At 46.3% G+C, this 27,997-nt stretch overlaps 2 protein-coding genes and 1 pseudogene across 6 annotated transcripts in view; 1 reads left to right on the top strand and 2 right to left on the bottom strand.

Annotated features, from left to right (window-relative positions):
• Nucleotides 1–7: 7 nt before the first annotated feature.
• NDUFB11 (NADH:ubiquinone oxidoreductase subunit B11) lies at nt 8–3,010 on the bottom strand. The gene is made up of 3 exons (XM_012498843.2): nt 2,273–3,010; nt 406–536; nt 8–232 (listed from the first exon to the last, which is right to left on the bottom strand). Exons 1-3 carry the CDS (start codon nt 2,477–2,479, stop codon nt 109–111), a joined length of 462 nt encoding a protein of 153 aa, XP_012354297.1. The 5' UTR covers nt 2,480–3,010; the 3' UTR covers nt 8–108.
• Nucleotides 3,011–3,017: 7 nt separating this feature from the next.
• RBM10 (RNA binding motif protein 10) overlaps nt 3,018–27,997 on the top strand; it is a 42,594-nt gene continuing 17,614 nt past the window's right edge. For 2 of the 5 annotated variants that reach the window (XM_030806670.1, XM_030806668.1), the window contains exons 1-2: nt 3,021–3,285; nt 5,163–5,304. In XM_030806670.1, coding sequence (XP_030662530.1) covers nt 5,288–5,304 — 17 coding nt within the window. In that variant the 5' untranslated portion in view covers nt 3,021–3,285; nt 5,163–5,287. Of the gene's footprint in view, nt 3,317–3,375; nt 3,394–5,162; nt 5,305–27,997 lie in introns of those variants that run through there. The other 3 variants (XM_030806666.1, XM_030806667.1, XM_030806669.1) reach the window with 3 other exon arrangements.
• On the bottom strand, nt 14,243–27,444 carry LOC105738071 (annotated as a pseudogene).

Raw genomic sequence — 27,997 nt, 5'->3', positions numbered from 1 at the left:
TGGCAAGTCAGACTTTTAACCCCTTTAATTAGGTACTCTGAGAAGAGGTCAGAATGGCAGGCAGGGGGTGGGGAAGGTGGTGCTTCTTGAGCCCCACTTAGCAACTGGTCACTCATCCTCTGGCAGCTGGATCTTGCTGGGGTCGAAGCAGTTGGATTCCATGATGGGAAGGCCATTGGCCTCTCGGTATTTCACAAGCCTCTCAGCTTCGCGGCGGGACCACTCTTTCATCCTGGCAGTGCAAATAGCAGGGGCAGACATGAGGGAGCCTCAATTGATACCAATCCCTCATCTCAGCTCCCCATTCCCAATGGTGCAGGAACAAGACTCTTGGCAGAGTCCCCTTCAACCTCCATCCCTGCCTCTGTCTCCTACCCATCCCACGCTCTTGGACACCCCATGCACCTGTAGTCAGGCAGATAGGCCACAAAGGTGCTGCCAAGGACTAGGATGATGGAGACGCCAAAGAAGAAGATAAGTCGCATGTTCCAGACGTCCAAAACGGGGTCCTTGTCATAACCATGGCAGTCTGGGTTCTGTGGAGAAATAGAGGTCGATGAGGGCTTGCTGCTGCTCCACAAAGCCTTATTCTGGCCCCGCATAACTTGGTCTCCATGTGCCCCTCTCACTAAATTCCTCTGTTTCCATTCTTGGGATATGTCAAGCTCCTTCCTACTGCAGGGCCACTGCACTTGCTGCTCTCTCTGCCTGGAAAGCCTTTCTTCCAGCTCTAGTCATGGCTGGAACTGTCTCCTCATTCAAGGTTTTGGATTCATAACCACTTCCTTCAGGAGGCACTCCCTAGTTACCTTGTCTTTCAAAGTTGAAGCATAGGAAACTGCTATTTTTATAGGTCACAAATGGTTGAATACTGGCAATTTCTTATAGCTCAACCTAATGAAATAGCCCCCTACACCCAAGTCATTCTCTATCCACTTATCTTGCTTAACTTTGTCTTCACATCCTCTCTTCCTTCTGTGTCTCTTTCTAGCCTATGTTTACCTAAGTAGCATACCTTCCCCATTCTCTGTATATCATACATTCTCACGTTATATTATCTATTATACTACTTTGTATTATTGTTTTCTAATATTTTACTGTTTATTTTCTGTCTTCCCCACTATCATGTAAGCTCTATGAGAGCATGGGCTTTGTCTGATTTCCACACTGCTGTATCCCCAGGGCCCTGAACTGAGCCTGGCATACAGCAGGCCCTCAATACATATTTACAGAATGAACAAGCATCCTATATATCCAAGCCCCTTAACCAGAGGTTAGTATTGATGAAGTACTTATTATGTGCCAGTCTTTTCACGTAGAAACACCTCACAACATCTCAGTGAGGTGAAATACTGCAATAATAAACACATTCTAGTGCTGAGTACATACTTACGAAGTGCCAGCTGCTGTTCTGACCATTTTTACTCATTTAATTACATGAGGCAGGTGGGATGTCCTATTTTTTAGAAGGTGTCCTATTTTTTAGAAGGTGTCCTATTACTGTTCCCATCTTACAGACAAAGAAACTGAGGCACCAAGGGTTTATGCTACCAAGATCACATGGGTGGGTAACCGTCAGTGCTGCCTGATTTCACAGCGTCTGCTATTAATACAGCACAGCAGACCTGGTAGCCCTAAATTCAAATACCAGTTCCACCTCCACCATGTATTCAGTTATGTGAGCTAGGGCAATCCACTTAACATCTCTGTGCCTCAGTTTCCTCATCTGTAGGATGAGTATAATAATAGAGCCCACCTCGAAATGGGGTTTGTTTTGAGAATAAGATGAGCTAATGCACGTCAAGTGTTTAGAACACAGACAGGGCCTGGAGCGGTGGCTCATGCCTGTAATCCCAGCACCTTGGGAGGCCGAGGCGGGAGGATCGCTTGAGCCAGGAGTTCGAGACCAGCCTGGGCAACATAGCGAGATCTCGTCCCTATAAAAAAAAAAAGGAGACGGCAACGAGCAAGTACCATATCGGTGTTTAGTATTATCGTTGTTGTACTATACTGCTTCTAACGTGTTTTGAGCTCTGTCCACTTGAGGTGTGATTTCTGTCTGCAAAATAAAACCAATCCTGCCTCTGGCCCTGGAACGAAGATACCGAGAGACAAAGGAGGAACACAAGGTAGGCAAAATTCCCAAGTCTTCTAGGCTTTAGCCTGCCGCGCAGTCCTCTACTGCCTAAGAACGTCCTCTACAGCGCCCCATCTGCCGATCTCGGACTGACCCCTTCGGGATTCCGTCCCCCCCTACCCCTCCGCCTCTCACCTTCTCATACAAGTTTTCGTCCTCGGGTTCTTGGTCCTCTTGCCACTGTGTGGTCGGTTCCGGGGGCCGCTTTCCCGCCACAGCGGATGGGGCTACCACAGTCCTGGAGAAGCTAGATTCCCAGCGGACGCGGGCGGCCGGGAGCCCTCGCGTCGCCGCTGTCGCCAAAAGACGGCGAGCGCTCAAACCAAACAGCCCAGCCGCCATGACAGATGGTGCTGCAGGGTCTCAGAGGCGGGGACGGAAATGCGACTGTGCGCAGCTGCAGTGGGTGCGAGCGCGACAATTATCGCTCCGCCTCCGCCACGTTATATAGGTCCCAGATCGGATTTTGTTTTCCAATGAGGCGGGGCGTTGAGCAACCCTCTTTGCCTCCAGTTGTCGTGGCTTCGTGGGGCCAACCATTTTCGGCCAGGCTGAGAAATTTCTTATTGATGGGTCTGCTCATTTCCTGGATAGGAAGACATCGGTGACATTTGGGTGGATACAGTTCCCAGCCAATCGCCCAGAGTTCCCTCGCCCATTGGGGAAAGAGGCGGAGCTTCCGCTAGTCTTTCATCTTCAAAGGAAATCAAGCTTCTAAAAAGCGGGCCCTGCCGGATTGGCCAATAGCTACTCCTTTTCTCCATTAGGGGAACGTTCGGACGGGGTGTGGGGAGGTGGCCAGCGCTTGCCAATCAGAGGAGGCCAGGGCTGTCCCCTGGCGGGCGGTGACCAATCGCCGGGGCCGGCCAGAGCGCGCTTCCTTAGTAGGTGGATGGTGGTCGGATCGCTGACTCCCTTCTCGTCGTCGCCATTTTGAGCTGGTGACTGTGGCCGGCTGGGAGTAGGCGGCAGTGAGTTTCCCTGGGAGGGCAGCGCGCTTGGCGCTTCTCCCCTCCCCCCGATCTGCCTGCAGTCTCGGACTTGGTTGTTGCGCGCTCCGGCTCCGGCTGAGCTGGGAGAGTTGGAGGAGGTGGCGGCGGGCCGAGGTGATGTCTGGGAGCCCTCCCTTGACAGCCCGGGCCGAGAAGGTGAGCGTCGACGCTGGTCGTGGGGGCGGAGGTAAGGGGCCCGGGGGGGGGACGTAGAGGAGGCGCGAGGGCGGACTTCGGGTCGGGGGAGATGCGCGGAACGGAGGGGTTCGTGCAATGTCTCAACCCGGGAGGGGTTTTTTTTTTTTTTTTTTTTTTTTTTTTTTTTTTTTGGTGTGAGCAAAGGCGCGTGCGCGACTGGGACATGGGATGGGTGCATGCGGGTTGGGGGAAGGGAGGGACGGATGGGAGTGGGCTACTGTGGATCACTGTGTCGGCTACACCGAAGTTTATCAGTGGGGAAGCGGTTGTCTGCGACTTTGAGTTTGTGCATAGGAGAGGGGATGCTGCTGTGTTACTCTGGTGTTTATTGGTCCATGGGGAAATGTTCTGTGGTTCTGGTCTCTATTCCTGGGGGATCGGAGGGAGGATGTGACTCTGGTCTTTACCCTTTGCGGGGGGTATCTGTGACTCTGATCTTTATCCATGGGGCGGGGCTTGGGGGACGACTGTCTTGTGATTGACCCTAACCCACTTATTGGGTGGGAAGGGGCATGCAGGGAATGTGTGTGTGACTCATTGCCCCTTCTTTTGGGGGAGTTTGTATCTGTGACACTGACGCTCATCCATGGAAAGGGGACCCACTGTGTAATTGTGGTCCTTACTGTGTGTTCCTTCTGTGATGTGGGCCCGTAGTTATTTGGGGCTCGTGTCTGTGGCTGGCCCTTGGCTGTGGTGGATGTTACTGTGTTACTCTGGCCCCTTTGCCAGAGTCTCTTAAAGGTTTTTGTGCTCTCAGCCGCCAGTGCCTCTGTTTGATTCTAACTCTTGCCCACCTGGAAGCAGGTAACTCGGGTTCCCTGTGGCTTGAGGAGGAAGAGAAAATTGGAGTGTGTGTGTCTGTGTGTGTGTGTGTGCACGCGCATAGAGCAAAGGTGTGGCAGCAACCTAGTGTTGAGCAGGTGCTATTATTGCCTGGCTTTACCTGATTCCTATTCAGAGGGTGGGGCCTGAAGATCTGGGATTCATCCTGACCTCTGGCTGGGTCACAGGGTTCTCAGGACTCCCTGAGTTCTCACCACAGCCCTGAGGGTTGGATGAAGTGGCTGCTGCTCCATCCCAGTAGAAGAGCACAGTGGTTCAGAACAGCCTCCCAAAGGGCCCCTTTTGCCTCTGGAAAACGGGCTTGAGCCCTGGGGAGGGAACCACCTTAGGACCCGGCTGCACATAAGAGACAGGGCTCAGGGCTGAGCCAGTTGCTGTGTGAGGGCCAAGGCTGTGTTGGCCAGGAGCCCAGGGAGGTGGCAGCTGTCTCGTCGCCAAGTTCGCCCCTTCACACACACCCCCAAGAGCCTTTCATGGTCTTTTGCTGCCTTATAGGGGACAGCCAGCAGCTTGTTGGGAAAATGAGATGGTCCCTTGGGGCCCATGGAAGGAGCCTGGTGGGTGCCTGGGGCCCCCATTGTTGTGAAGTCTTGCCTGATGTGCTGAATCTCAGGCAAGACTTTCAGCCCTGAGAGTCAGATACCCCCACCCTGGGATGCAGCCCCAGGCTTGAATTTGTCTACCTGTCTTAGGTGGCAAAGCCCTGATCACACCTTGGGTGGCCCCGCCAGGTCTCTCTGCAAGATGCCCCCTGTCTGCTGAAGTTCTTGATGTTTTCTAGAGCAGTGGGCTCTAGCCTCATGTTTGCGGGGAAAGGGAGGAGCAGGCCAAGTAGGGGCTACTTTCACACTGTGATGCACAGGAGTGCTGGGAGCTGGAAGACAATGTCCCTGAGTTAAGGGGCGGTGGAGAGCCTTGACAACAAGGGTTTCTCAAGGAGGCCCTCTCTGTCCCAACTGTTTTGACCCCTTTCTTCCCTCCATTCTCCCCAGAGTCCCTGCAGGAAGCATCACCCAGGCTGGCAGATCATGGTAGCAGCAGTGGGGGTGGCTGGGAAGTGAAACGGAGCCAGCGGCTGAGGAGGGGCCCCAGCAGCCCCCGAAGGCCCTATCAGGACATGGAGTATGAAAGACGGTGAGTTATCTGTTCTCAGCCTCCCAGACAGCCTAGGCTTGCCTCTATGTGAGAATTGATCCAAGAAGGTGCTAGGATGGGGCTTCTGGGTAGAGGAAACAGCATAGCAGATGATGGGTTTCTTTTCAGCAGACAGGTATTTGGCACCTGTTGTGAGCCAGGACTTGTGCTAGGCTCTGATAGTGCAGTGATGAATGAGACATGAGATTGCATCCTTCTCAGTACTCAGGGTGTCGCAGGGATGCTATGCAGTTAACGAGTGGGAGGCTGAGGTTGGGCTATAGCCTGGGGTATGAGGGATGGGTGGGAATAGCACCATCAGATTCAGGATTTGCCTGGGACCACTAGGGGACAAGCCAGGTCAGATAGTGGAAGACTCTAGGGACAGTATGGGCTACAGTTGGCATGATACTTGCTTGGAATGGATACTCTCAGACAGTTATTTCTTCAGCTCTGCTATGAACAAGGAATAGCTGGAACACTGGGTAAAATACAGAAATTCTGAGTAAAATTCAGTGATCCCTCACCATCCAGGTGATTCCGAGGCAGGTGACCCAGCCATGACACTTGAAGATTGCCTAGAAAAGCAGACCTAACTCTCCCAGAAAGCCTCTATTAAGACTCAAGAGTCAATAGCTTTATAAAAAGAGAAAATAATTTTTAAAATGTTTTACAAAGGGTTTCCTCTACCACCACTCCTTTTAAAAATGTAGAATTGTAATATTTTGTTTTCTGAAAAGTGAGCCCAAATTTGAGATAAGGTCATCACCTAGTGTTATTCAGTCTTGGCTTTCATTAGAAATGTTTTTTGAAAGACATTTGATTTTGGACGGTATTCACTAGAAGTGCTCTGTGGCCATTTCTGAATTTGAGTAGCTGACATACATACTTTGTTTAAACTTTATTACCAAGTAAAACCATTGACTTTTAAAAGCCCTCAAGTGCAGAGGTTTGAGTTCATCATACTTTCCAGTTCAAGGTAGGCTTCTGTCATAGGTCAGCGCAAGGCTTCCTCTTGTCATGTTTATTTTTTCATTTTTATTCCCAATTCCCACCTCTGTGGGCAGCTGCTCTGTCTTGTTTGATATGTATCCTTCTATGATACATATCATAGAAAATGTATCCTTCTATGATACATATCATAGAAAATGTATCCTTCTATGATACATATCATAGAAAATGTATCCTTCTATGATACATATAGAAAATGTATCCTTCTATGATACATATCATAGAAAATGTATCCTTCTATGATACATATCATAGAAAATGTATCCTTCTATGATACATATCATAGAAAATGTATCCTATGATACATATCATAGAAAATGTATCCTTCTATGATACATATCATAGAAAATGTATCCTTCTATGATACATATCATAGAAAATGTATCATAGATGTATCATAGCTCATTTTCATATAAATGTATCGTATGGATACATGTATCATATACATATATAAATGTATCATATAGATGCATTTTCATAGAAAATGAAAATATGAAGTGTTGTTTTGAGTGACTGTGTTTTCACTTGACATACATGGCATAGTGCCACAGTCTTCGTTTTGTTTCCTGAACTTTGTATTACTCAAAGTGGGAGGGGGTTTTTTGTTTTTTGTTTTCAGACGGGGTGTCTCTATGTTGCCCAGGCTGGTCTCAAACTCCTGGGCTCAGGCAGTTATCCTGCCTTGGCCTCCCCAAATGCTGGGATTAAAGGCATGAGCCACTGTAACTGGCCAACAGTGCTGTGTTTTGTTTTGTTTTGTTTCTTTGTTTTGAGACAGAGTTTCACTCTTGTTGCCCAGGCTGGAGTGCAGTGGCGTAGTCTCGGCTCACCACAACTTCTGCCTCCTGGTTTCAAGTGATTCTCCTGCCTCAGCCTCCGAAGTAGCTGGGATTACAGGCATGTGCCACCACACCTGGCTAATTTTGTATTTTTAGTAGAGATGGGGTTTCTCCATGTTGGTCAGGCTGGTCTCGAACTCTCGACCTCAGGTGATCCTCCCATCTTGGCCTCCCAAAGTGCTGGGATTACGGGCATGAGCCACTGCACCCGGCACAGTGCTATATTTTTAACATCTGTCTGTATTGCCATGTGTATGTTACTGCTTTGTTTCTAATTGCTGGCAAGGGCATCATGGGGCATGTCTACTGCGTTTTACTTAATAATTCCCCCAAGAGTAGATGCCTGTTGTTAATTTTGATGTGCTAGCATCATTTTTTTTTTTTTTTTTGAGACGGAGTGTTGCTCTTGTTTCCCAGGCTGGAGTGCAATGGCGCAATCTCGGCTCACCACAACCTCCACCTCCCGGGTTAAAGCGATTCTCCTGCCTCAGCCTCCCGAGTAGCTGGGATTACAGGCATGCACCACCACGCCCAGCTAATTTTTTGTATTTTTAGTAGAGATGGGGTTTCTCCATGTTGGTCAGGCTGGTCTCAAACTCCTGACCTCAGGTGATCCGCCCGCCTCGGCCTCCCAAAGTGTTGGGATTACAGGCGTGAGCCACCGTGCCCAGCCCAACATCACCTTTTTTGCTTTATCTTTTAATGTATAGTTTTTTGTTTGTTTGTTTGTTTGTTTTGAGACGAGTCTCGCTCTGTCACTCAGGCTGGAGTGCAGTGGCACGATCTCGGCTCACTGCAAACTTCACCTCCCGGGTTCACACCATTCTCCTGCCTCAGCCTCCCGAGTAGCTGGGGCTACAGGCGCCCGCCACCACACCTGGCTAATTTTTTGTATTTTTAGTAGAGACGGGGTTTCACCGTGTTAGCCAGGATGGTCTCGATCTCCTGACCTGGTGATCCGCCCGCCTCGGCCTCCCAAAGTGCTGGGATTACAGGCGTGAGCCACTGCGCCTGGCCTAATGTAGTTTTTACCTTTTGCATTCAGATCTTTAATCCCTCTAGATTCCACTCTTGAATATGGCATAAGGTAGGCTCCGGTTTTGTTTTCTTCCATATAGTAGGCAGTTTTTCCAGTACCATCTCCTAAATAGTCCATTCTTTCTTTATTGATCTGTGGTACCTCATCTGATTTCAGGTTCCCTCATGTACATGGATCCGTCTTGAGTGATGTGATTTGTTCCATTGGTCTATTTGCACATTCTTGTGCCAGCACCTTACTGTTTTTATTATTATGGCTTTATAGAGTGTCTTAATAGCTCCTTTGCACTTATTTTTCAAAGCTGGTTTAATCATTTGTGGGGCTTTATTCTATATCAAAAGTTATCAAAGTCCCTCAAAAACAACAAGTATTTTGATCGATATTGCACTGAACTTCCCTATTAATTTGGGGAAAATTATCTTTGTAAGTAGTCATCTCATCTAAGACCTGTGTAGAGAATATTTTGAAATTTACGTAAAGAGCATAAAATGCTTTCATTTTCATAAATGGAAATACAGGTCTCATGTATTCTTTGTTAAAATAATCCCTAGGCACTTCAGTCACTTTCATTATCTTTTTTTTTTCTCGAGACTTGGTCTTGCTCTGTCACTCAGGCTGGAGTGCAGTGGCGACCTCCACAGGCTCAAGTGATCTTCCTACCTCAGCCTTCCAAGTAGCTAGGACTACAGGCACGTGCCACCACGCCCAGCTAATTTTTTGTAGAGGCGGAGTTTCGCCATGTTGTCCAGGCTGATCTTGAACTCCTGAGCTCCAGCAATCCACCCACCTTGGCCTCCCAAAGTTCTGGGATTACAGGCCATTACCTTATTTTTTAAAAAATATTTTTCATGCTGGTATTTGCTGGGGTAGAGGAAAGCTGTTGATTTCTGTAAGTTACCCCTGCTGTATGCCCTTGTTATTTCTAATACTTCATTGTTGATTCTGATGTTCTTTCTATGTAGTTGGTCATATGGTATGCAAATCTAACCTGTCACTTATTTATTTTTCTTCATTTATAGCATTGTCCAGGACTTTTATACCATATTAAATAGTATAAGTGATACTGAGTGCACAAATTAAGATTTACTTTGGCTAGTTGTGGCAGAAAATCCAAAGAATAATGGCTTAGACAAGATAGTTTACTTTTCTTTCCCATAAAGGCAGCCTGCAGAAGAGCAATTAATCTAGGGCTGACAGGCAGCCCCTTCTGCATAGCCATCCTCAGCACATGGCAGTTGAGACAGTAGGAAGAAGGGAGAGGAATAAAAGGGAATGTGTCTAAAGTTTCTCCATTAAGTATGATGCATGCAGTAAGTTTTTAGAATGTATCCTTTAATAAATCAAGAAAAGTATCTAATCGTTGCTAAGATTGACCATAAATAAGTATTGAACTTCAAAATCCTGTGCTTTTTTTCTCCCTTTGTCCATTAATTTCATAAATTGTGGCCTGGCATGGTGGATCACAGCACCTTGGGAGGCCAAGGTGGTTGGATCGCTTGAGGCCAGGAGTTCAAGACCAGCCTGGCCAACATGGTGAAACCTCATTTCTACTAAAAATACAAAAATCAGCCAGGCGTGGTGACGCATGCCTGTAATCCCAGCTACTGGGGAGACTGAGACATGAGAATCTCTTGAACCTGGGAGGTGGAGGTTGCAGTAAGCTGAAATCGTGCCACTGCACTCCATCCTGGGCAACAGAGCGAGACTCCATATCAAAAAAATAAATAAAAATTTCATAAATTGCATTAAATTATATCCTTGGCATTCTTGAGCTATACCCCACTTGATCATGGTATGTATGTATATGTTTATGACTTCTTACTTTGAAAATATCTCAAATTTACAGAAAGGTTGCAAGAAAAAGTATAATGAATTCCCATATATCCTCTACTCAGAATTACTTGTTTTAAGTATTTTGCCACATTTGCTCTATCACTGTATATCTTTTTTTTTTTTTTGAGATGGAATCTCACTCTGTCACCCAGGCTGGAGTGCAATGGCGTGATCTCGGCTCACTGCAACCTCCGCTTCCCGTGTTCAAGCAATTCTCCTGCCTCAGCCTTCCAAGTAGCTGGGATTACACATGCCTGCCACTATGCCTGGCTAATTTTTGTATTTTTATTAGAGACGAGGTTTCACCATGTTGGTCAGGTTGGTCTCAAACTCCTGACCTCAGGTGATCCACCTGCCTCAGCTTCCCAAAGTGCTGGAATTACAGGCGTGAGCTACCGCGCCTGGCCTACCCTATAGCTCTATATCTTTACATAGAGACACACACACACACACACACACAGTTTTTTTTTTAATCGTTTGAGTTGGTGGCAGACATGACTTTTCTTTTTGAGTCAGAGTTTCACTCTTGTTGTCCAGGCTGGAGTGCAATGGTGCAATCTCGGCCCACTGCAACCTCTGCCTCCTGGGTTCAAGCGATTCTCCTGCCTCAGTCTCCCAAGTAGCTGGGATTACAGGCATGCATCACCACACCCAGCTAATTTTGTATTTTTAGTAGAGACAGGATTTTTCCATGTTGGTCAGGCTGGTTTCAAACTCCCGACCTCAGGTGATCCGCCCATCTCGGCCTCCCAAAGTGCTGGGATTACAGGCATGAGCCACCACATCCAGCCTGACATGACCTTTTAAGTCTGGCAGCATGTACGTCCTAAGAACAAAGGCGTTCTCTTCTATAACCACAATATACTTATCAATATCAGGAAATTAAACAATTATATAGTACTTTTATCGTATATAAAGCCCATATTCAGATGTTATCACTCTTCTCAGTAATGTCCTTTATAATGGTTTTCCCCAATCCAGGATCCAGTCCAAGATCATGTATTGCATTGAGCTCCTTGTCTCCTTTAATCTGAAACAGTTATTCTATCTTTGTCTTTTATGACCTTGTCATGTTTTTTTTTTTTTTTTTTTCCTGAACCTATGGATTATATTGAAAGCATGTTTTAAGGTTAGTTGTTTTGTAGAATGTTTCTCAGTTTGGATTTTTCTAATGCTTACTCATGAGTTTTTGGCAGAAATGTTATTTAAGTGATTTATGTATATTTTTAAAACCTTGTTAGATTTTATTAGCCATTGTATCATCTAGGATATCTACACCTGTATTTATCAGTGAGGTAGTCCAGTATTTTTATTTTCAGTATTTATCTGGCATTGGAATCAAGGTAGCCTCATTACATGAATTGGGCAGCCTTTGTTATTCTCTCTTTATTGGAGAAACTCGTATAAGAATTATCTGTGCCTTGAAAAACTTGGTAGAACTCACCTTTAAAAGCATCTGGAGGCTGGGCGCAGTGGGCCAAGGCAGTTGGATCACTTGAACCCGGGAATTCGAGACCATTCTGGGCAACATGGTGAAACTCTGTCTCTACAAAAAATAGCTGGGCATGGTGGCAGGTGCCTATAGTTCTAGCTACTCAGGAGGCTAAGGCAGGAGGATTACCTGAGCCTGGGAGGTTGAGGCTGTGGTAAGCCATGATCATGCCACTGCACTCCAGCCTCAGTGACAGAGTGATACCTGTCTCAAAAAATAATAAAAGCATCTGGAGCTGGTTTTTGATTACCATTTCATCTCTTCTGCCAATTTTAGCATTTTATATTTTCTAGAAATATACTCATTTTGTGAAGATCCTCATATATGATGATTCAGTCCAGCATCCTAGAAATGCTTTATAAAAGGGGTATGCCTTTGGAAGGTGTTTGTTCAGAGTGCTCTGGTGGCCAATTAAAAGTATTCCTTTCTATCCAAATATGTTCCCTTCCTAAGTTTAGATAGCAAGAGTTCAATACCTGAATTTATTTGGTTTGGATATTGGATGTCAAGAGAGTTCAGGATAATTTCATCTGAAAATTTATAAATTTATTCATATCTGTTCAGTTCTTGATTTTTTTTCCTTTTTTTTTTTGTTTGTTTTTGTTTGTGGAGATAGTCTCACTCTTTCTTCCAGGCTGGAGTTCAGTGGTGCGATCTTGGCTCACTGCAACCTCTGCTTTCCAGGCTCAGGGGATTCTTGTGCCTCAGCCTCCTGAGTAGCAGGGATTACAGGCGCGTGCCACCACACTTGGCTAATTTTTGTATTTTAATAGAGATGGGGTTTCACCATGTTTGTTAGACTGGTCTCGAACTCCATACCTCAGGTGATCCACTCGCCTCAGCCTCCCAAAGTGCTGGGATTACAGGCATGAGCCACCATGCTGGCCCAGTTCTTGAATTTTGATGACTACAGTTCAAATTGATTGTATCAAGAACCTTAAAACTACTCATACCACTGACAGTGATTTCTTCTCTAGGCATTTACTGTAAGGAAACAATTTGGGGCCAGGTGTGGTGGCTCACGCCTGTAATCCCAGCACTTTGGGAGGCTGAGGTGGGCGGATCACAAGGTCAGAAGATCAAGACCATCCTGGCTAACACGGTGAAACCCCATCTCTACTAAAAATACAAAATAATTAGCCGGGCGTGGTGGTGGGCACCTGTAGTCCCAGCTACTTGGGAGGCTGAGGCAGGAGAATGGCGTGAACCCAGGAGGCGGAAGTTGCAGCGAGCCGAGATCACACCACTGCACTCCAGCCCAGAGGACAGTGCGAGACTCCCTCTCAAAAAAAAAAAGAAAGAAAGAAACAGTTTGGGTTCCAATTCCAAGCTGAGTTCATGGGGACCAGGGACTTCATTTTGTTCACAGCAGTATCCCCATCACCTAGAACAGTACTTATCGTATAGCAAATGTTAGGTTAGTATTTGTTGAATGAATGCATGAACAAATAATTGTTTAAAAAAATGGAAGTCAACCAAAATGTTTGGAAACATGTTTAATGGATATTTGCCCCATTTGTTACTTATCTTTATGGTGTTTTCCATAGTTTAGTGTGAAATTTCAAGCATGTAGCAAAGTTTAAAGAATTTTAACAATGGGCCGGGTGTGGTGGCTCACGCCTGTAATCCCAGCACTTTGGGAGGCTGAGGTGGGCAGATCACAAGGTCAGAAGATCAAGACCATCCTGGCTAACACGGTGAAACCCCATCTCTACTAAAAATACAAAATAATTAGCCGGGCGTCGTGGCGGGCACCTGTAGTCCCAGCTACTTGGGAGGCTGAGGCAGGAGAATGGCATGAACCCAGGAGGCGGAGCTTGCAGTGAGCCGAGATCGCCACTGCACTCCAGCCTGGGCAACAGAGCGAGACTCCATCTCCAAAAAAAAAAAAAAAAAAATAGAATTGTACAATGAACACCATGTATACCCATCCACTAAATTCTTTTTTTTTTTTTTTTTTTGAGATGGAGTTTTGCTCTTGTTGCCCAGGCTGGAGTGCAATGGCGCAATCTCAGTTTATCGCAACCTCCGCCTCCTGGGTTCAAGTGATTCTCCTGCCTCAGCCTCCCGAGTAGCTAGGATTACAGGCATGCGCCATCACACCCGGCTAATTTTGTATTTTTAGTAGAGATGGCGTTTCTCCATGTTGGTCAGGCTGGTCTCAAACTCCCGACCTCAGGTGATCTGCCTGCCTCGGCCTCCCAAAGTGCTTGGATTATAGGCATGAGCCACTGTGCCCAGCCCACTAGATTCTACTATTAACGTTTTACCATACTTGCTTTATTACATATTTATTTCTAAGTTTCTCGTATTTTTTACACTCTATAGAGATTTATAATTTTTACAAAGCCAGATTTATTCATTTTCCTTTTATGACTGCTGGGATTTGTCTTGCTGAGGAAGGCCTTCCCCACTCTTAAGGTGATACATTTTTTTTCTTATGTTTTCTTTCTAATATTTGTTTTCTTTTTTTAAAAGTTCAACTTTTATTATAGATTAAAGGATACACATACACGTTTTTTTTTTTTAAACTCAGTGAAGAAGTCTGCACAGCAGGAATCATGTGGGATGGCCCTTTTCCCCAACACTGGACCACTTGATGTTCTCTTCCATCTTCCCCCAACCCTCATTTAGATCATGACATCAGAAAATCAGGTTAAAGTTAAGAAAAAGAAGAATTAGATCATTGGGCATTCTTAGTAGTAGCATCGCCATTGGGAGCTGCTAGCCCAGCGGGTATTCCCCATGCCACCCCTCTGGATCTTGGCTCCATGGGTACTGGGAGGAGGCTTTGTTGGCCAGGGAGGCCACGCTGTGCTGCTAGAAGCTGGGCAACATACTGGTGGTGCAGCAGAGTCTCGGGTGCGGCAGCTTGGAGGTACTACCCGCGTAGGCGTTGGCCTTCCAGGGTGCATCCTGGCCCATCATGCTGCTGCCGCGGCCATGGCTGGCGCTGCGTGTCCAATCGCCTGCTAGGCTGCTTGCAGGCTTGGCCAGGAGATTGCTGTGCCTCAGTGGGCACAGTGGCTGCTGTGGCTGTGCTCTGGTCTTGCAAAACGGTGGCGATGTGGTTCCAGAGGTCTGTGAAGAACCTGCTCACGCCCTTGTAGCCTGGGAAGGCGTTGATGTTGATGACAGCATGCTGCCCCATCTGGTTGTTGATGATGATGCCGGTGCCGAACAGCAATATTCCCAGCGCCTGCCGCAGGGCCCGGGGGAGTTCCCGGATGACCTCTTTGCTCGGCTGCGCTTGACAGACCAGACCCCTCAATCTTGTCCAGTTCCATCAGGACCAATGACGACTCTAGCTTTGACACGTTGTGGCCATTGAGGAAGATGGATTCACGGTCACATTGTGTCCGCAGAGAATTTCTTGAGCAAGGGCTTCTGGACCATGGTGTAGGACTTGCTGACCATGAACACCTTGTACAGAACGGTGTTGTAGTTGATGAAATTCTAGACCACACAGGGTGGCTGGATGCTGTTCAGGCCCTCCTGATTGAACACAGTAGCCATCTCGTGAGAGTTGGTGCTGTGAGCCACTCTAGTTTTGCACATGAATGAGAAAGCCAGGCCATTCTTCTCCAGCAGCCACATGGTGTCATCCCCACACAGGCTTATGACTTCCACGAAGGGCAGCGAGCAGATCCTGCTGCCTTCCATGTAGATCTCAATCTTCCAGATGAGCTTGCAGGACTTGGAGTGGTCGAGCAGGGTTCTGATGGCAGGGAAGGAGTCCAGGACGATGGTTTCAGGGTGGGCATTGATGTACTCCTGAAACCTGTGCACCAGCTCCAGGGACTGGCTGTCATTCTGGTCGGCTTCAAGGATGACATTGGTCAACTTGTGAATGATGACGTCCAGGGGTCCCCAGGCTGAAGTGCAGTGGTGTGATCTCGGCTCATTGCAACCTCTGCCCCCCCGGGTTCAAGTGATTCTCCTCCCTCAGCCTCCTGAGTAGCTGGGATTACAGGCGCTTGCCACTACGGCTAGTGTTTGTATTTTTAGTAGAGACAAGAGTTTCACCATGTTGGCCAGGCTGGTCTTGAACTCTCAACCTCAGGTGATCCACCCGCTTCCGCCTCCCAAAGTGCTGGGATTACAGGCGTGAGCCACCGCGCCCGGCCTCAGCTGCACCACTTCTATCCCTCACTTCCTGCACACCTCCGCTAAGGCCTGGAAATTGAGCTTCTTGATTTTCTTCTCCCGCAGCCAGTAGCCAACTCTCTTCCCTTTCATAAAGGTCTGTATCTTCCTCCTCTGGCAAGGAGCCTGGGTCCTGAGGAAATCGCCCATAGGCTGAGTCTGTTGGCCAGTGAGTGCTGGGAGCATGCGGGCACCCCCTGGTGGCGGGGATGTGGAAAGGGCTCGGGGTGCAGGGTTAGGGCCGCGTGGTGTCACGGTCTCCACAACCCCCCACTACCCCCGCCCCGGCCACCCAGCTGGAGCTCACGGCCCACATACAGGTTGTTGTTCTTTTTTTCATACGCAGTTTCACTCTGTCGCCCAGGCTGGAGTACAGTGGCGCGATCGGCTCACTGTAACCTCCGCCTCCCTGGTTCAAGCAATTCTTGTGCCTCAGCCTGCCCAGTAGCTGGGACTGTAGGTGTGCACCACCATGCCCAGCTAATTTTGGTATTTTTTAGTAGAGACGGGGTTTCACCATGTTGCCCAGGCTGGTCTCAAACTCCTGACCTCAGTGATCTGCCCCCTCGGCCTCCCAAAGTGCTAGGATTACAGGCATGAGCCACCGCACCTGGCCTGTACAGGTTTTTTTACATGGGTAAATTGCGTGACACTGAAGCTGGAGGCCCCGTTGATCCCATCACCCAAGCAGTAAGCTTAGTTCCCAACAGATGGTCCTTCAGCCCACGCCCCCCTTCCCACCTTCCCAGTTTGGTGATCCCCAATGTCTGATGTTCCAATATTTACATTCATGTACATTCAACATTTAACTCTCATTTATAAGTGAAAACATGCAGCCGGGCGCGGTGGCTCACGCTTGTAATCCCAGCACTTTGGGAGGCCGAGGCGGGCGGATCACGAGGTCAGGAGATCGAGACCACAGTGAAACCCCGTCTCTACTAAAAATACAAAAAATTAGCCAGGCGTGGTGGCGGGCGCCTGTAGTCCCAGCTACTCGGAGAGGCTGAGGCAGGAGAATGGCGTGAACCCAGGAGGCGGAGCTTGCAGTGAGCCGAGATTGCGCCACTGCACTCCAGCCTGGGCGACAGAGCGAGACTCCGTCTCAAAAAAAAAAGAAAACATGCAGTACTTGGTTTTCTGTTTTCGTGGTAGGTGGCTTAGGATAACAGCCTCCTGCTCCATCTATATGGCTGTGAAGGACATGATTTTGTCTTTTTTATGGCTGCATAGTATTCCATGGTGTATATGTACCACGTTTTTCTTTATCCTGTCCACTATTGATGGGCATTCAGGCTGATTCCATGTCCTTGCTATTGTGAATAGTGCTGCAGTGGCCAGGCGCCATGGCCCATGCCAGTAATCCCAGCACTTTGAGAGGCCGAAGTGGGTGGATCATCTGATGTCGGGAGTTCAAGACCAGCCTGACCAACATGGAGAAACGCCATCTCTACTAAAAATAAAAAATTAGCCAGGCGTGGTGGCACGTGCCTGTAATCACAGCTACTTGGGAGGCTGAGGCAGGAGAATCTCTTGAACCAGGAGGTGGAGGTTGCAGTGAGCCGAGATTGCACCATTGCACTCCAGCCTGGGCAATAAGAGTGAAACTCCATCTCAAAAAAAAAAAAAAAAAAAGATAGTGCCGCTTTGAACATATGGGTGCATGTGATAGAATGAATTACTTTCCTTTGGGTATATACCCAGTAGCAGGATTACTGGGTCGAATAGCCAAAGCAATCCTAAGCAAAAAGAACAAAGCCAGAGGCATCACATTGTCCAACTTCAAACTATACTATAAGGCTACAGTAATCAAAATAGCATGGTCCTGGTGCAAAAACAGACACATAAACCAGTGGAACAGAGCACACAGAAATAAACCCATACATATAGAACCATCTGATCTTTGACAAAATCAACAAAAGTAAGTAAGGGGGAAAGGACTCCCTGTTCAATAAGTGGTGCTGGGATAGGTGGCTAGCCATATTCAGAAGAATGAAACCGGACCCTTACCTCTCACCATATACAAAAATTAAGATGGATTAAAGATTTAAATGTAAGACCTCAGACTATAAAAATCCTAGAAGGCCAGGCACGGTGGCTCATGCCTGTAATCCCAGCACTTTGGGAAGCCGAGGCAGGCGGATCACCTGAGGTCGAGAGTTTGAGACAAGCGTGACCAACATGGAGAAACCTGTCTCTACTAAAAATACAGAATTAGCCAGGTGTGGTGGCACATGCCTGTAATCCCAGCTACTTGGGAGGCTGAGGCAGGAGAATCACTTGAACGTGAGAGGCGGAGGTTGCAGTGAGCCAAGATTGCGCCATTGCACTCCAGCCTGGGCAACGAGCGAAACTCTGCCTCAAAAAAAAAAAAAAAATCCTAGAAGAAAACCTAGGAAATGCCCTTCTGGATACAGGGTTTGGCAAATAATTTGTGGCTAAGTCCCCAAAAGCAATTGCAACATAACCAAAAATTGACAAGTTGGACCTAATTAAAGAGCTTCTGCACAGCAAAAGAAACTACCAACAGAGTAAACGGACAGCCTACAGAATAGGAGAAGATGTTCATAAGCTACACATCAGACAAAGGTCTAATATCCAGAATCTACACGGAAGTTAAATCAACAAGCAAAAAGCAAAAGTTCCAATTAAAAAATGGGCAAAGGACATGAACAGATACTTCTCAAAAGATAACATACAAGTGGCCAACAAACATGAAAAAATGCTCATCATCACTAATCAGAGAAATGCAAATCAAAACCACAATGAGACACCGTCTCATGCCAGTCAGATGGCAATTATTAAAAAGTCAAAGAAAAAAAAAACATGTTGGTGAGGCTGCAAAGAAAAGAATGCTTATATACTGTTGGTGGGAATGCAAACTAGTTTGGTCATGGGAGAAAGCAGTTTTGAGATTTTTTTTTTGGAGAGAGATTTCTTTAATATTTTTATGGTTTCTATTTGGGGATTTAAGTTTTCACCCATCCAGAATTTATTTGGCATAAGAAGTGAGGTAAACTTTGTTTTCTTAGTGGGCAACACTTTTCTGTAAAGGATCAGATAGTAAATATTTTTGGCATTGCATTGTAGGACCGTCTCTGTTGCAACTAAACTGAAAGCAGTCACGGACAATTAATGAATGAATATAGCTGTGTTCCAGTAAAACTTTATTTATTTATTTATTTAATTTTTTTTTTTTGAAACAAGGTCTCTCTGTGTTGCCCTGGCTGGCTGGAGTGCAGTGGCACGATCAGAGCTCACTGCAGCCTCTGTCTCCCTGGTTCAAGGGATCCTCCCACCTCAGCCTCACACACAACCAATTTCTTTTTTTCTTTCTTTCTTTCTTTCTTTTTTTTTTTTTTTTTCTTTTTCCAGTAGAGACGAGGTCTGACTACTGTGTTACTCAGGCTGGGGCTGGAACTCAAGGGTTACTCCTGCCTTGGCCTTCCAAAGTGTTAGGATTACAGATGTGAGCCACTACACCTGGCCTCCACTAAAACTTTATTTAAGGAGACTGGATTTGGTCCACTGGCTATAGTTTGCTGATTCCTAGGCCAGATAGTTATTGTAACTATTATTTATTGACTAATTCGTTTTCCCCTTGTTAGTTTGAAATATAACCTTTGGCTTATACTGAATTTCCATGTGTGTTTTTGTATGCTGTAGATTCTATTCTATTTCACTGATCTGTCTATTCATGTTTTAATTCATTTACCTTTATAATTTTTTTTTTTTTTTTCGAGATGGAGTCTTGCTCTGTCACCCAGGCTGGAGTGCAGTGGCGCAATATCGGCTCACTGCAAGCTCTGCCTCCTAGGTTCACGCCATTCTCCTGCCTCAGCCTCCGGAGTAGCTGGGACTACAGGCGCCCGCCACCACGCCCGGCTAATTTTTTTTGTATTTTTAGTAGAGACGGGGTTTCACCGTGATCTCGATCTCCTGACCTCGTGATCTGCCCGCCTCAGCCTCCCAAAGTGCTGGGATTACAAGCGTGAGCCACTGTGCCCGGCTATAATGTTTTAATATTTGGTAGAGTTCCTCTCACCTTGTTAGTTTTTTGTTTGTTTGTTTGTTTGTTTGTTTTTAGTGAGAGAGAGAGAGGATCTGGCTTTGTCGCCCAGGTGCAGTGGTATGATCATGGCTCACTACATCCTTGACCTCCTGGCCTCAAGTGATTCTCCTGCCTCAGCCTCCCAAGTAGCTGGGGATACAAACACACACCACCACGCCTAACTACTTTTTGTATTTCTTTGTAGAGATGAGGTTTTGCCATGTCACCCAGGCTGGTCTTGAACTCCCGGGCTCGAGCGATCCGCCCACCTCATCCTCCCAAAGTGCTGGGATTAGGAGCATGAGCCACTGCTCCTGGCTTATCCTTTGGTTTTTGTGTTTGTGTGTTTGTTTTGAGACAGAGTCTCACCCTGTTGCCAGGCTGTAGTGGAGTGGCGCGATCTCAGCTCACTGCAATCTTCGCTTCCCAGGTTCATGCGATTCTCCTGCCTCAGCCTCCTGAGTAGCTGGGATTGCAGGCATGCGTCATCACACCCAGCTAATTTTTGTATTTTTAGTAGAGACGGGGTTTCACCATGTTGGCCAGGCTGGTCTCCATCTCCTGACCTCGTGATCCGCCTGCCTCGGCATCCCAGAGTGCTGGGATTACAGGCGTGAGCCACTGCGCCCAGCCTATCCTTTGTTTTTTAAAACTGCTACAGTAACTTTTTTGTACATGTGCAAGTATGTGTATACTTTAAATTCCCAGAAGTAGAACTGTGGGTCAAAGGGTATATAGATTTTTAGTTTTGTCAGCTATTGCCAAATTCTCCTCCATAAGGATTATTTCATTTTTAACTCCTACCAGCAATATGAAAGTGCCTGTTTTCCATACAGCCTTGCTGTTTGTTTTCAAACATTGGACTGTTGTAAATCTGTTAGATTAAAAATGTTCTATCAAATCTTCCTTCCAGAAGAATTCTAAATAATAGTGATTATTGTGTAGTACAATACTATATTATTTAATAGTTATTATAAATAATAATTTTTATATAATTCCAAATAATGTAGATACTCCCTCCTCTAGGAGGTAAAGCTTAATTACCCTCCTTTTGACTGTGGGCTGGTCTTAGAGACTTACCTCTAAAGAATAGAGTATGGAGGCCGGGTGTGGTGGCTCACACCTGTAATCCCAGCACTTTGGGAGGGCAAGGGGGGCGGATTGTGAGGTCAGGAGATCGAGACCAGCCTGGCCAACATGATGAAACCCCGTCTCTACCAAAAATGCAAAAATTAGCTGGGCGTGGTGGCGGGTGCCTGTAATCCCAGCTACTCAGGAGGCTGAGGCAGGAGAATCGCTTGAACCCGGGAGTTGGAGGTTGCAGTGAGCTGAGATGGCGCCACCACACTCCAGCCTGGCAACAGAGTGAGACTCCATCTCAAAAAAAAAAATATATATATAGAGAGAGAGAGAGAGTATAGAGAGAGAAATAGAGAAATTTTACAGGGAAGAAACCTGGCAGACACCACCTTAACTAGGTGATCATGGTTAACATCACCAGAGATAAGTCATGTTGTTATCATGTACTCTTCTGTGATATGATCAGAAGGGCATCTCACTGTCTCACTTCTGTTGTATGCTTCTCCAAAAAAAAAAAAAAATCCATAATCTTAGGTCTAATCATGAGAACACATCAAACAAAACCAGTTGAAGGGCATTCTACAAAATACCTGGCCCGTGCTCTTCAAAACAGTTAAGGTCATTAAAAACAAACAAGGACAGACTGATAAACCTTCACAGGCCAGAGGAGACTGAGGGAACATGACAACTACATGTAATGTAATATTTAGGATTAAATCTTGGATCAGAAAAAGGATATTAGTGAGAAAATTGGTGGAATCCTAATATAATCTGTAGTTAATTCCTTAGTTTTGACAAATGTGCCCTAGTTTTGTTAATATTAGGGGAAGCTAGGTGAAGGGTATACAGGGATTCTTTGAACTTTTCTGTAAATGTAAAATTATTTCAAAATAAGAAGTTTGACTTCATCAAAATTAGAAACTTTTATTTTTGTTGGTTTTATAGCGATGAGTTTTCTGTATGTCGCCCAGGCTGGTCTCAAACTCTTGGGTTCATGTGATCCGCCCGTCTTGGCCTCCCAAAGTGCTGGGATTTCAGGTGTGAGCCCACCACGCCTGGCCAAGATTAGAAACTTTTGGAAGCCTCTCTGAACCTATTCTGGTTCAGGGACTGCTGGTAACAACAAGAAAAGATTAGAAACTTTTTTTTTTTGAGATGTAGTCTCACTCTGCCGCCCAGGCTGGAGTGCAGTGGTGCGATCTCGGCTCACTACAAACTCCGCCTCCCGGGTTCACGCCATTCTCCTGCCTCAGCCTCCCAAGTAGCTGGGACTACGCCTGGCTAATTTTTTTTTTTTTTTTTTTTTTTTTTTTTTTTTTTTTTTTTGAGACTCAGTCTCGCTCTGTCGCCCAGGCCGGAGTGCAGTGGCGCGATCTCCGCTCACTGCAAGCTCCGGCTCCCGGGTTCACGCCATTCTCCTGCCTCAGCCTCCCGAGTAGCTGGGACTGCAGGCACCCGCAACCACACCCAGCTAATTTTTTGTATTTGTTAGTAGAGACAGGGTTTCACTGTGTTAGCCAGGATGGTCTCGATCTCCTGACCTTGTGATCCACCCGCCTTGGCCTCCCAGAGTGCTGGGATTACAGGCGTGAGCCACCGCGCCCGGCTGATTAGAAACTTTTATACTTCCAAAGACACTATCAAGAAAGTGAAAAGACAACCCACAATGAGAAAACATATTTGTAAATCATATATCTGGTAAGGGATTAACATCCAGAATATATGAACTCTTACAACAACAAAATTACCCAATTTAAAAATGGGCAAAGGGTTCATGACCAGCTTGACCAACATACTAAAATACAAAACTCTACTAAACTCTCTACTAAAAATACAAAACATCAGCTGGGCATGGTGGCAGGTGCCTGTAATCACAGCTACTCGGGAGGCTGAACCTGGGAGGCAGAGGCTGCAGTGAGCTGAGATCATGCCACTGCACTCCAGCCTGGGTGACAGAGTCGTACTCCATCTCAAAAAAAAAAAAAAAAATGGGCAAAGGACTTGAATAGACATTTCTCCAATAAAGATATACAAATGGCCAGTAAGCACATGAAAAGATGCAAAATAACAAGTGTTGGTGAGGATGTGGGGAAATTGGAACCCTTGTGCAACACTGGTAGGAATGTAAAATGGTACAGCTGCTGTGGAAAACAGTTTGGCAGTTCCAGAAAAAGTTAAACACAGGATTACCATGTGATCCAGCAATTCCACTCCTAGATATATACCCAAAAGAATTGAAAGCAATAATTCAAACAGATACTTGGACACCAATATTCATGGCAGCATTATTCACAATGTCCAAAATAACCAAGAGGTGGAAACAACCCAAGTGTGCACGAACAGATGAATGAACAAAATGTTGTGTATGCATACTACAATAGAAGAGTATTATTCCGCCATAAAAAGGAAGGACATTCTAACATACTGCCTTGTGGATGAACCTTGAAAACATGCCAGGTGAAATAAGCTAGACACATAGGGACAAATATGATTCCACTAATATGAAGTACCTAGAATAGGCAAATTCATTGAGACAGAAAGTAGAATAGAGGCTGTGGGGTGTGGTGAGAATTGTTTAATGGGTACAAAGGTTTTTTTTGGGATGATGAAAAATTCCTGGAAAAGGTGATGGTTGCATAACGTTGTTAGTGTACTTAATGCCACTGAATTAGATAATTAAGAATGGTTGGCTGGGCATGGTGGCTCATACCTGTAATCCCAGCACTTTGGGAGGCCAAGACGGGTGGATCACCTGAGGTCGGGAGTTCGAGAGCATCCTGACCAACGTGGAGAAACCCTGTCTCTACTAAAAGTACAAAATTAGCCGGGAGTGGTGGTGCAGGTCTGTAATCCCAGCTAATCGGGAGGCTGAGCCAGGAAAATCGCTTGAACCCAGGAGGCGGAGGTTGCAGTGAGCCGAGATTGCACTGTTGGACTCCAGCCTGGGCAACAAGAGTGAAACTTGTCTCAAAAGAAAAAGAGGCTGGGCACAGTGGCTCACACCTGTTATCCCAGCACTTTGGGAGGCTGAGGCGGGCGGATCACCTGAAGTCAGGAGTTCGAGACTGGCCTGGCCAACATGGTGAAACCCCGTCTCTACTAAAAATACAAAAATTAGCCAGGCATGGTGGCACATACCTGTAGTTCCAGCTACTCGGGAGGTTAAGGCACAAGAATTGCTTGAGGCCCGGCCCAGTGGCTCACGCCTGTAATCCCAGCATTTTGGGAGGCCAAGGTGGGTGGATCGCGAGGTCAGGAGTTGAGACCAGCCTGGCCAACATAGTGAAACCCCGTCTCTACTACAAATACAAAAATTATCCAGGCATGGCTGCGTGCGTCTATAGTCCTAACTACTCGAGAGGCTGAGGCAGGAGAATCGCTTGAACCCGGGAGGCGGAGGCTGCAGTGAGCCGAGATTGTGCCACTGCACTCCAGCCTGGGTGACAGAGCGAGACTCCATCTCAAAAAAAAAAAAAAAAAGAATCGCTTGAACCTGGGAGGCAGAGGTTGCAGCGAGCCGAGATTGCAGCGAGCCGAGATTGCACCACTGCACTCCAGCCTGGGTGACAGAGCGAGACTCCATCGCAAAATTTAAAAAAAAGGATGGTTAAGTGGTAAATGTATATTTTACCACAATAAAAAATGATCTAGAAAAAATATACAAAAATTAAAATTTTAAGTTTATTTTAGGCCATGTGCAGTGGCTCACGTCTGTAATCTCAGCACTTTGGGAGGCTGAGGCGAGAGGATCACTTTAGTCCAAAACTTCAAGATCAGGCTGGGCAACATAGTGAGATCCTGTATCTACAAAAAATTTGAAAATTAGCTGGATGTGGTGGTGCATTCCTGTAGTCCCAGCTGATTGGGGCTGAGATGGGAAGATTGCTTAAGTCCAGGAGGTGGAGGCTACAGTAAGCTATGATTGCACCACTGCACTCAGCCTGGGCAACAGACCAAGACCTTGTCTCAAGTAAAATAAAGTTTATTTTGAAACAGTCTATCCAATGTAGTTTTAATTCTCATCTTTCTCTTTTTTTTTTTTTTCTTGATATGGAGTCTCGCTCTGTCACTCAGGCCGGAGTGCAGTGGTGCAGTCATAGCTCACTGTAACCTAGAACTCCTAGGCTCAAGCAGTCCTCTCGCCTCAGCCTCCTGAGTAGCTGGGACTATAGATGTACACCACCATGCCCAACTAATATGTTTTGGTGGTGATGATGGTGGTTTTGTAAAGATGGGATCTTGCTATGTTGTCCAGGCTGGTCTTGGCCTCAAGTGATCCTCTCATTTTGGCCCCGCAAAGTGCTAGGATTACAGGATGAGCCATCTCGCCTAGCAAAACTTTTTTTTTTTTTTTTTTTTGACCGAGTCTCGCTCTGTCGCCCAAGCTGCAGTGCAGTGGCGCGATCTCGGCTCATTGCAACCTCCGCCTTCTGGGTTCAAGCAATTCTCCTGTCTTGCCCTCCCGAGTAGCTGGGACTACAGATGCGTGTCACTACACCCAGCTGATTTTTTTTATTTTTAGTAGAGACGGGGTTTCCCCATTTTAGCCAGGATGGTCTCTATCTCCGGACCTCGTGATCCACCTACCTCGGCCTCCCAAAGTGCTGGGATTATAGGCATGAGCCACTGCGCCCGGCAAAAGTTTCATCTTTCATTATGAGTGAGATAGAGCATCTTTTCAGATACACATCATTTATATTTTTATCTGTGAATTCTGTTCACTTCCTTTCCTCATAATTTTTTCCTAGGTTATTGTGTTTTGACTTGGTTAATGATGTTTTTTGTTTTTCTGTTTTTTTCTCCAAGCAAAAGTATTTTATTTTTATGTAGTTGAATTTAGTAATCTTTTGTTCTGTGGCTTCTGGATTTGGATTATAGGTTTCCCCATTTCAAGATTATAAAGAAATTATTCAATTCTATATTTTCTTTTATGATTTCATTTCTTTTTTTTTTTTTTTTTTTTTTTTTAAGACAGAGTCTTACTCTGTCGCCCATACTGGAGTTCAGTGGCTCACCGCAGCCTCCGCCTCCCGGATTCAAGCAATTCTCCTGCCTCAGCCTCCCAAGTAGGTGGGATTACAGGCACGTGCCACCACACCCGGCTAATTTTTGTATTTTTAGTAGAGCTGGGGTTTCACCATGTTGGCCAGGCTGGTCTCGAATTCCTGACCTCAAGTGATCTGCCCACCTCAGCCTCCCAGGGTGCCACGTGCCACCCACGCCTGGCCTATGGTTTCATTTCTTTTTTTTTTTTTTTTTTTTTTTTTGGAGACAGAGTCTCGCTGTCGCCCAGGCTGGAGTGCAGTGGTGCGATCTCGGCTCACTGCAGGCTCCGCCCCCCTGGGGTTCACGCCATTCTCCTGCCTCAGCCTCCCGAGTAGCTGGGACTACAGGTGCCCGCCACCTCGCCCGGCTAATTTTTTTTTTGTATTTTTAGTAGAGACGGGGTTTCACTCTGTTAGCCAGGATGGTCTCGATCTCCTGACCTCGTGATCCGCCTGCCTCGGCCTCCCAAAGTGCTGGGATTACAGGCGTGAGCCACCGCGCCCGGCCATACGGTTTCATTTCTTATGTTTAAATCTTTGATCTGTTTCAAATACATCCTGGTATATATGTGAAGTATAGTCATAATATCTTGCACATGTCTAGGTATTTAACCTTTTTGATGAATTGTACTTGGGACCTTTCTATTTTCTAAACAGTGGTTACATTAATTTGTACCCAGCATCCTTACTGATTTATTATTTATAACAAGTTTTTCAGTTGATTCTCTTAGGCTTTGCAGGTATACTCTCATATCGTTTACAAATAATGGTAATTTTTACCTTCTTTCCAGCTTTTAACCTCTTTTCTTCCTTCCCTGTTTAATTGCTTTAGCTAGTGTCTTTAGAATAATGTTAAGAATGCTGTTGATAACGGACATTCTAATGTTGTTCCCTACCAGAATTGGAATCCTGTTAGTATAGTAGCATTCTTCTGTGGCATCTAGTTTTTTCTATTTTAAATAAACATATATTGGTTGCTCTTAGAATGCTTTTTTAGTCATTATTTGTTCAAAATAATTGTTGAGCGCCTACTGAGTGCTAGGGAATATGGCAGCGAGCCAAGGGTCCCCTCATTTCCTGGAGCCCATATTCTTGTAATTTTTTAAGTCATCAAAGAAACACAGATTAGGCCATGCACAGTGGTGGACGCCTGTAATCCCAGCAGTTTGGAAGGCTGAGGTGGGTGGATCACTTAAGCCCAGGAATTTGAGACCAGCCTGGCAATGTGGTTTCACCCCGTGTCTACAAAAAATACAAAAATGAACCGGGCGTGGTGGCACGTGCCTGTGGTCCCAACTACTCAGGAGGCTGAGGTGGGAGGATGGCTTGAGCCTGGGAGGTTGAGGCTACAGTGAGCCCTGATCATGCCACTGCCCTCCAGCCTGGGCAACAGTGCCAGATCCATTCTCAAAAAAAAAGAAAAGAAATGCAGATGAAATCAGCTTTGAGATCATTATTTTATAGTTATTGCGGTAGGAGAAATTTTAATGAAAGCTGCTAGTGTCGGCAAGGTGACAGTGAAGCAGGGGCAGGGGACGTGGTGCAAGACAGGGAGAGGAGCCTCACCCCCGGGGATCCTGCAAGCTGCATAAGACCTTGGTGAGCATTTTGGTGTTTGATCCTGAGACTGAGGGGGAGCCACTAAAGGGAGTGAGATGGGTTTCAGTGGCTTTGCCTTAGAAAGCACTCGTATTTGGGATTTGGGATGTAGAGACTGAACTGGGGAGGTCCAGGTAGAAGTGAGGAGACCAGCCAGGCCACAACCAAGGTGCCCATGAGGGAAGCCAGCGGCATGGACCAGAGAGTGACATAGGGATGGAGAGAGGCAGGTTGCACTTCAGAGATGTGGAGCAGGGATTTAGGAATCCCTGTATGGGGGCGGGCCTGAGGGCTTCCAAATAATAGAGTAGGGGGAGGGAAAAATAGAAAGTTTACAAGGGAGAAACCTGGCAGACACTGCCTTAACCAGATGACCAAGGTTAACATCACCAGAGCTAAGTAATGGTGGTATCATGTGCTTCTTTCTCTGATAGGATCAGAAGGGCACCTCACTTCTGTTGTATGTTCCTCCAAAAAAAAAACAAAACCCTATAACCACAAGAACACATCACCTGGGCCTCTTGCACCTTCTAGAAAGGGCAACCTTCTGATCCCTCCCCA

Source organism: Nomascus leucogenys, chromosome X (assembly GCF_006542625.1).
Source record: "Nomascus leucogenys isolate Asia chromosome X, Asia_NLE_v1, whole genome shotgun sequence".
Classification (NCBI taxonomy): Eukaryota; Metazoa; Chordata; class Mammalia; order Primates; family Hylobatidae; genus Nomascus; species Nomascus leucogenys.
This window is presented reverse-complemented; position numbering and strand designations above follow the sequence as displayed.

Coding starts and splice junctions, on each gene's coding strand:
- NDUFB11 (XM_012498843.2), bottom strand. CDS start 2,479: ATGGCGGCTGGGCTGTTTGGTTTGAGCGCTCGCCGTCTTTTGGCGACA. Junction 537..2,272: donor ACGAAAACTTGTATGAGAAG/GTGAGAGGCGGA, acceptor ATTTCTCCACAG/AACCCAGACTGCCATGGTTA. Junction 233..405: donor GCCTATCTGCCTGACTACAG/GTGCATGGGGTG, acceptor TTGCACTGCCAG/GATGAAAGAGTGGTCCCGCC.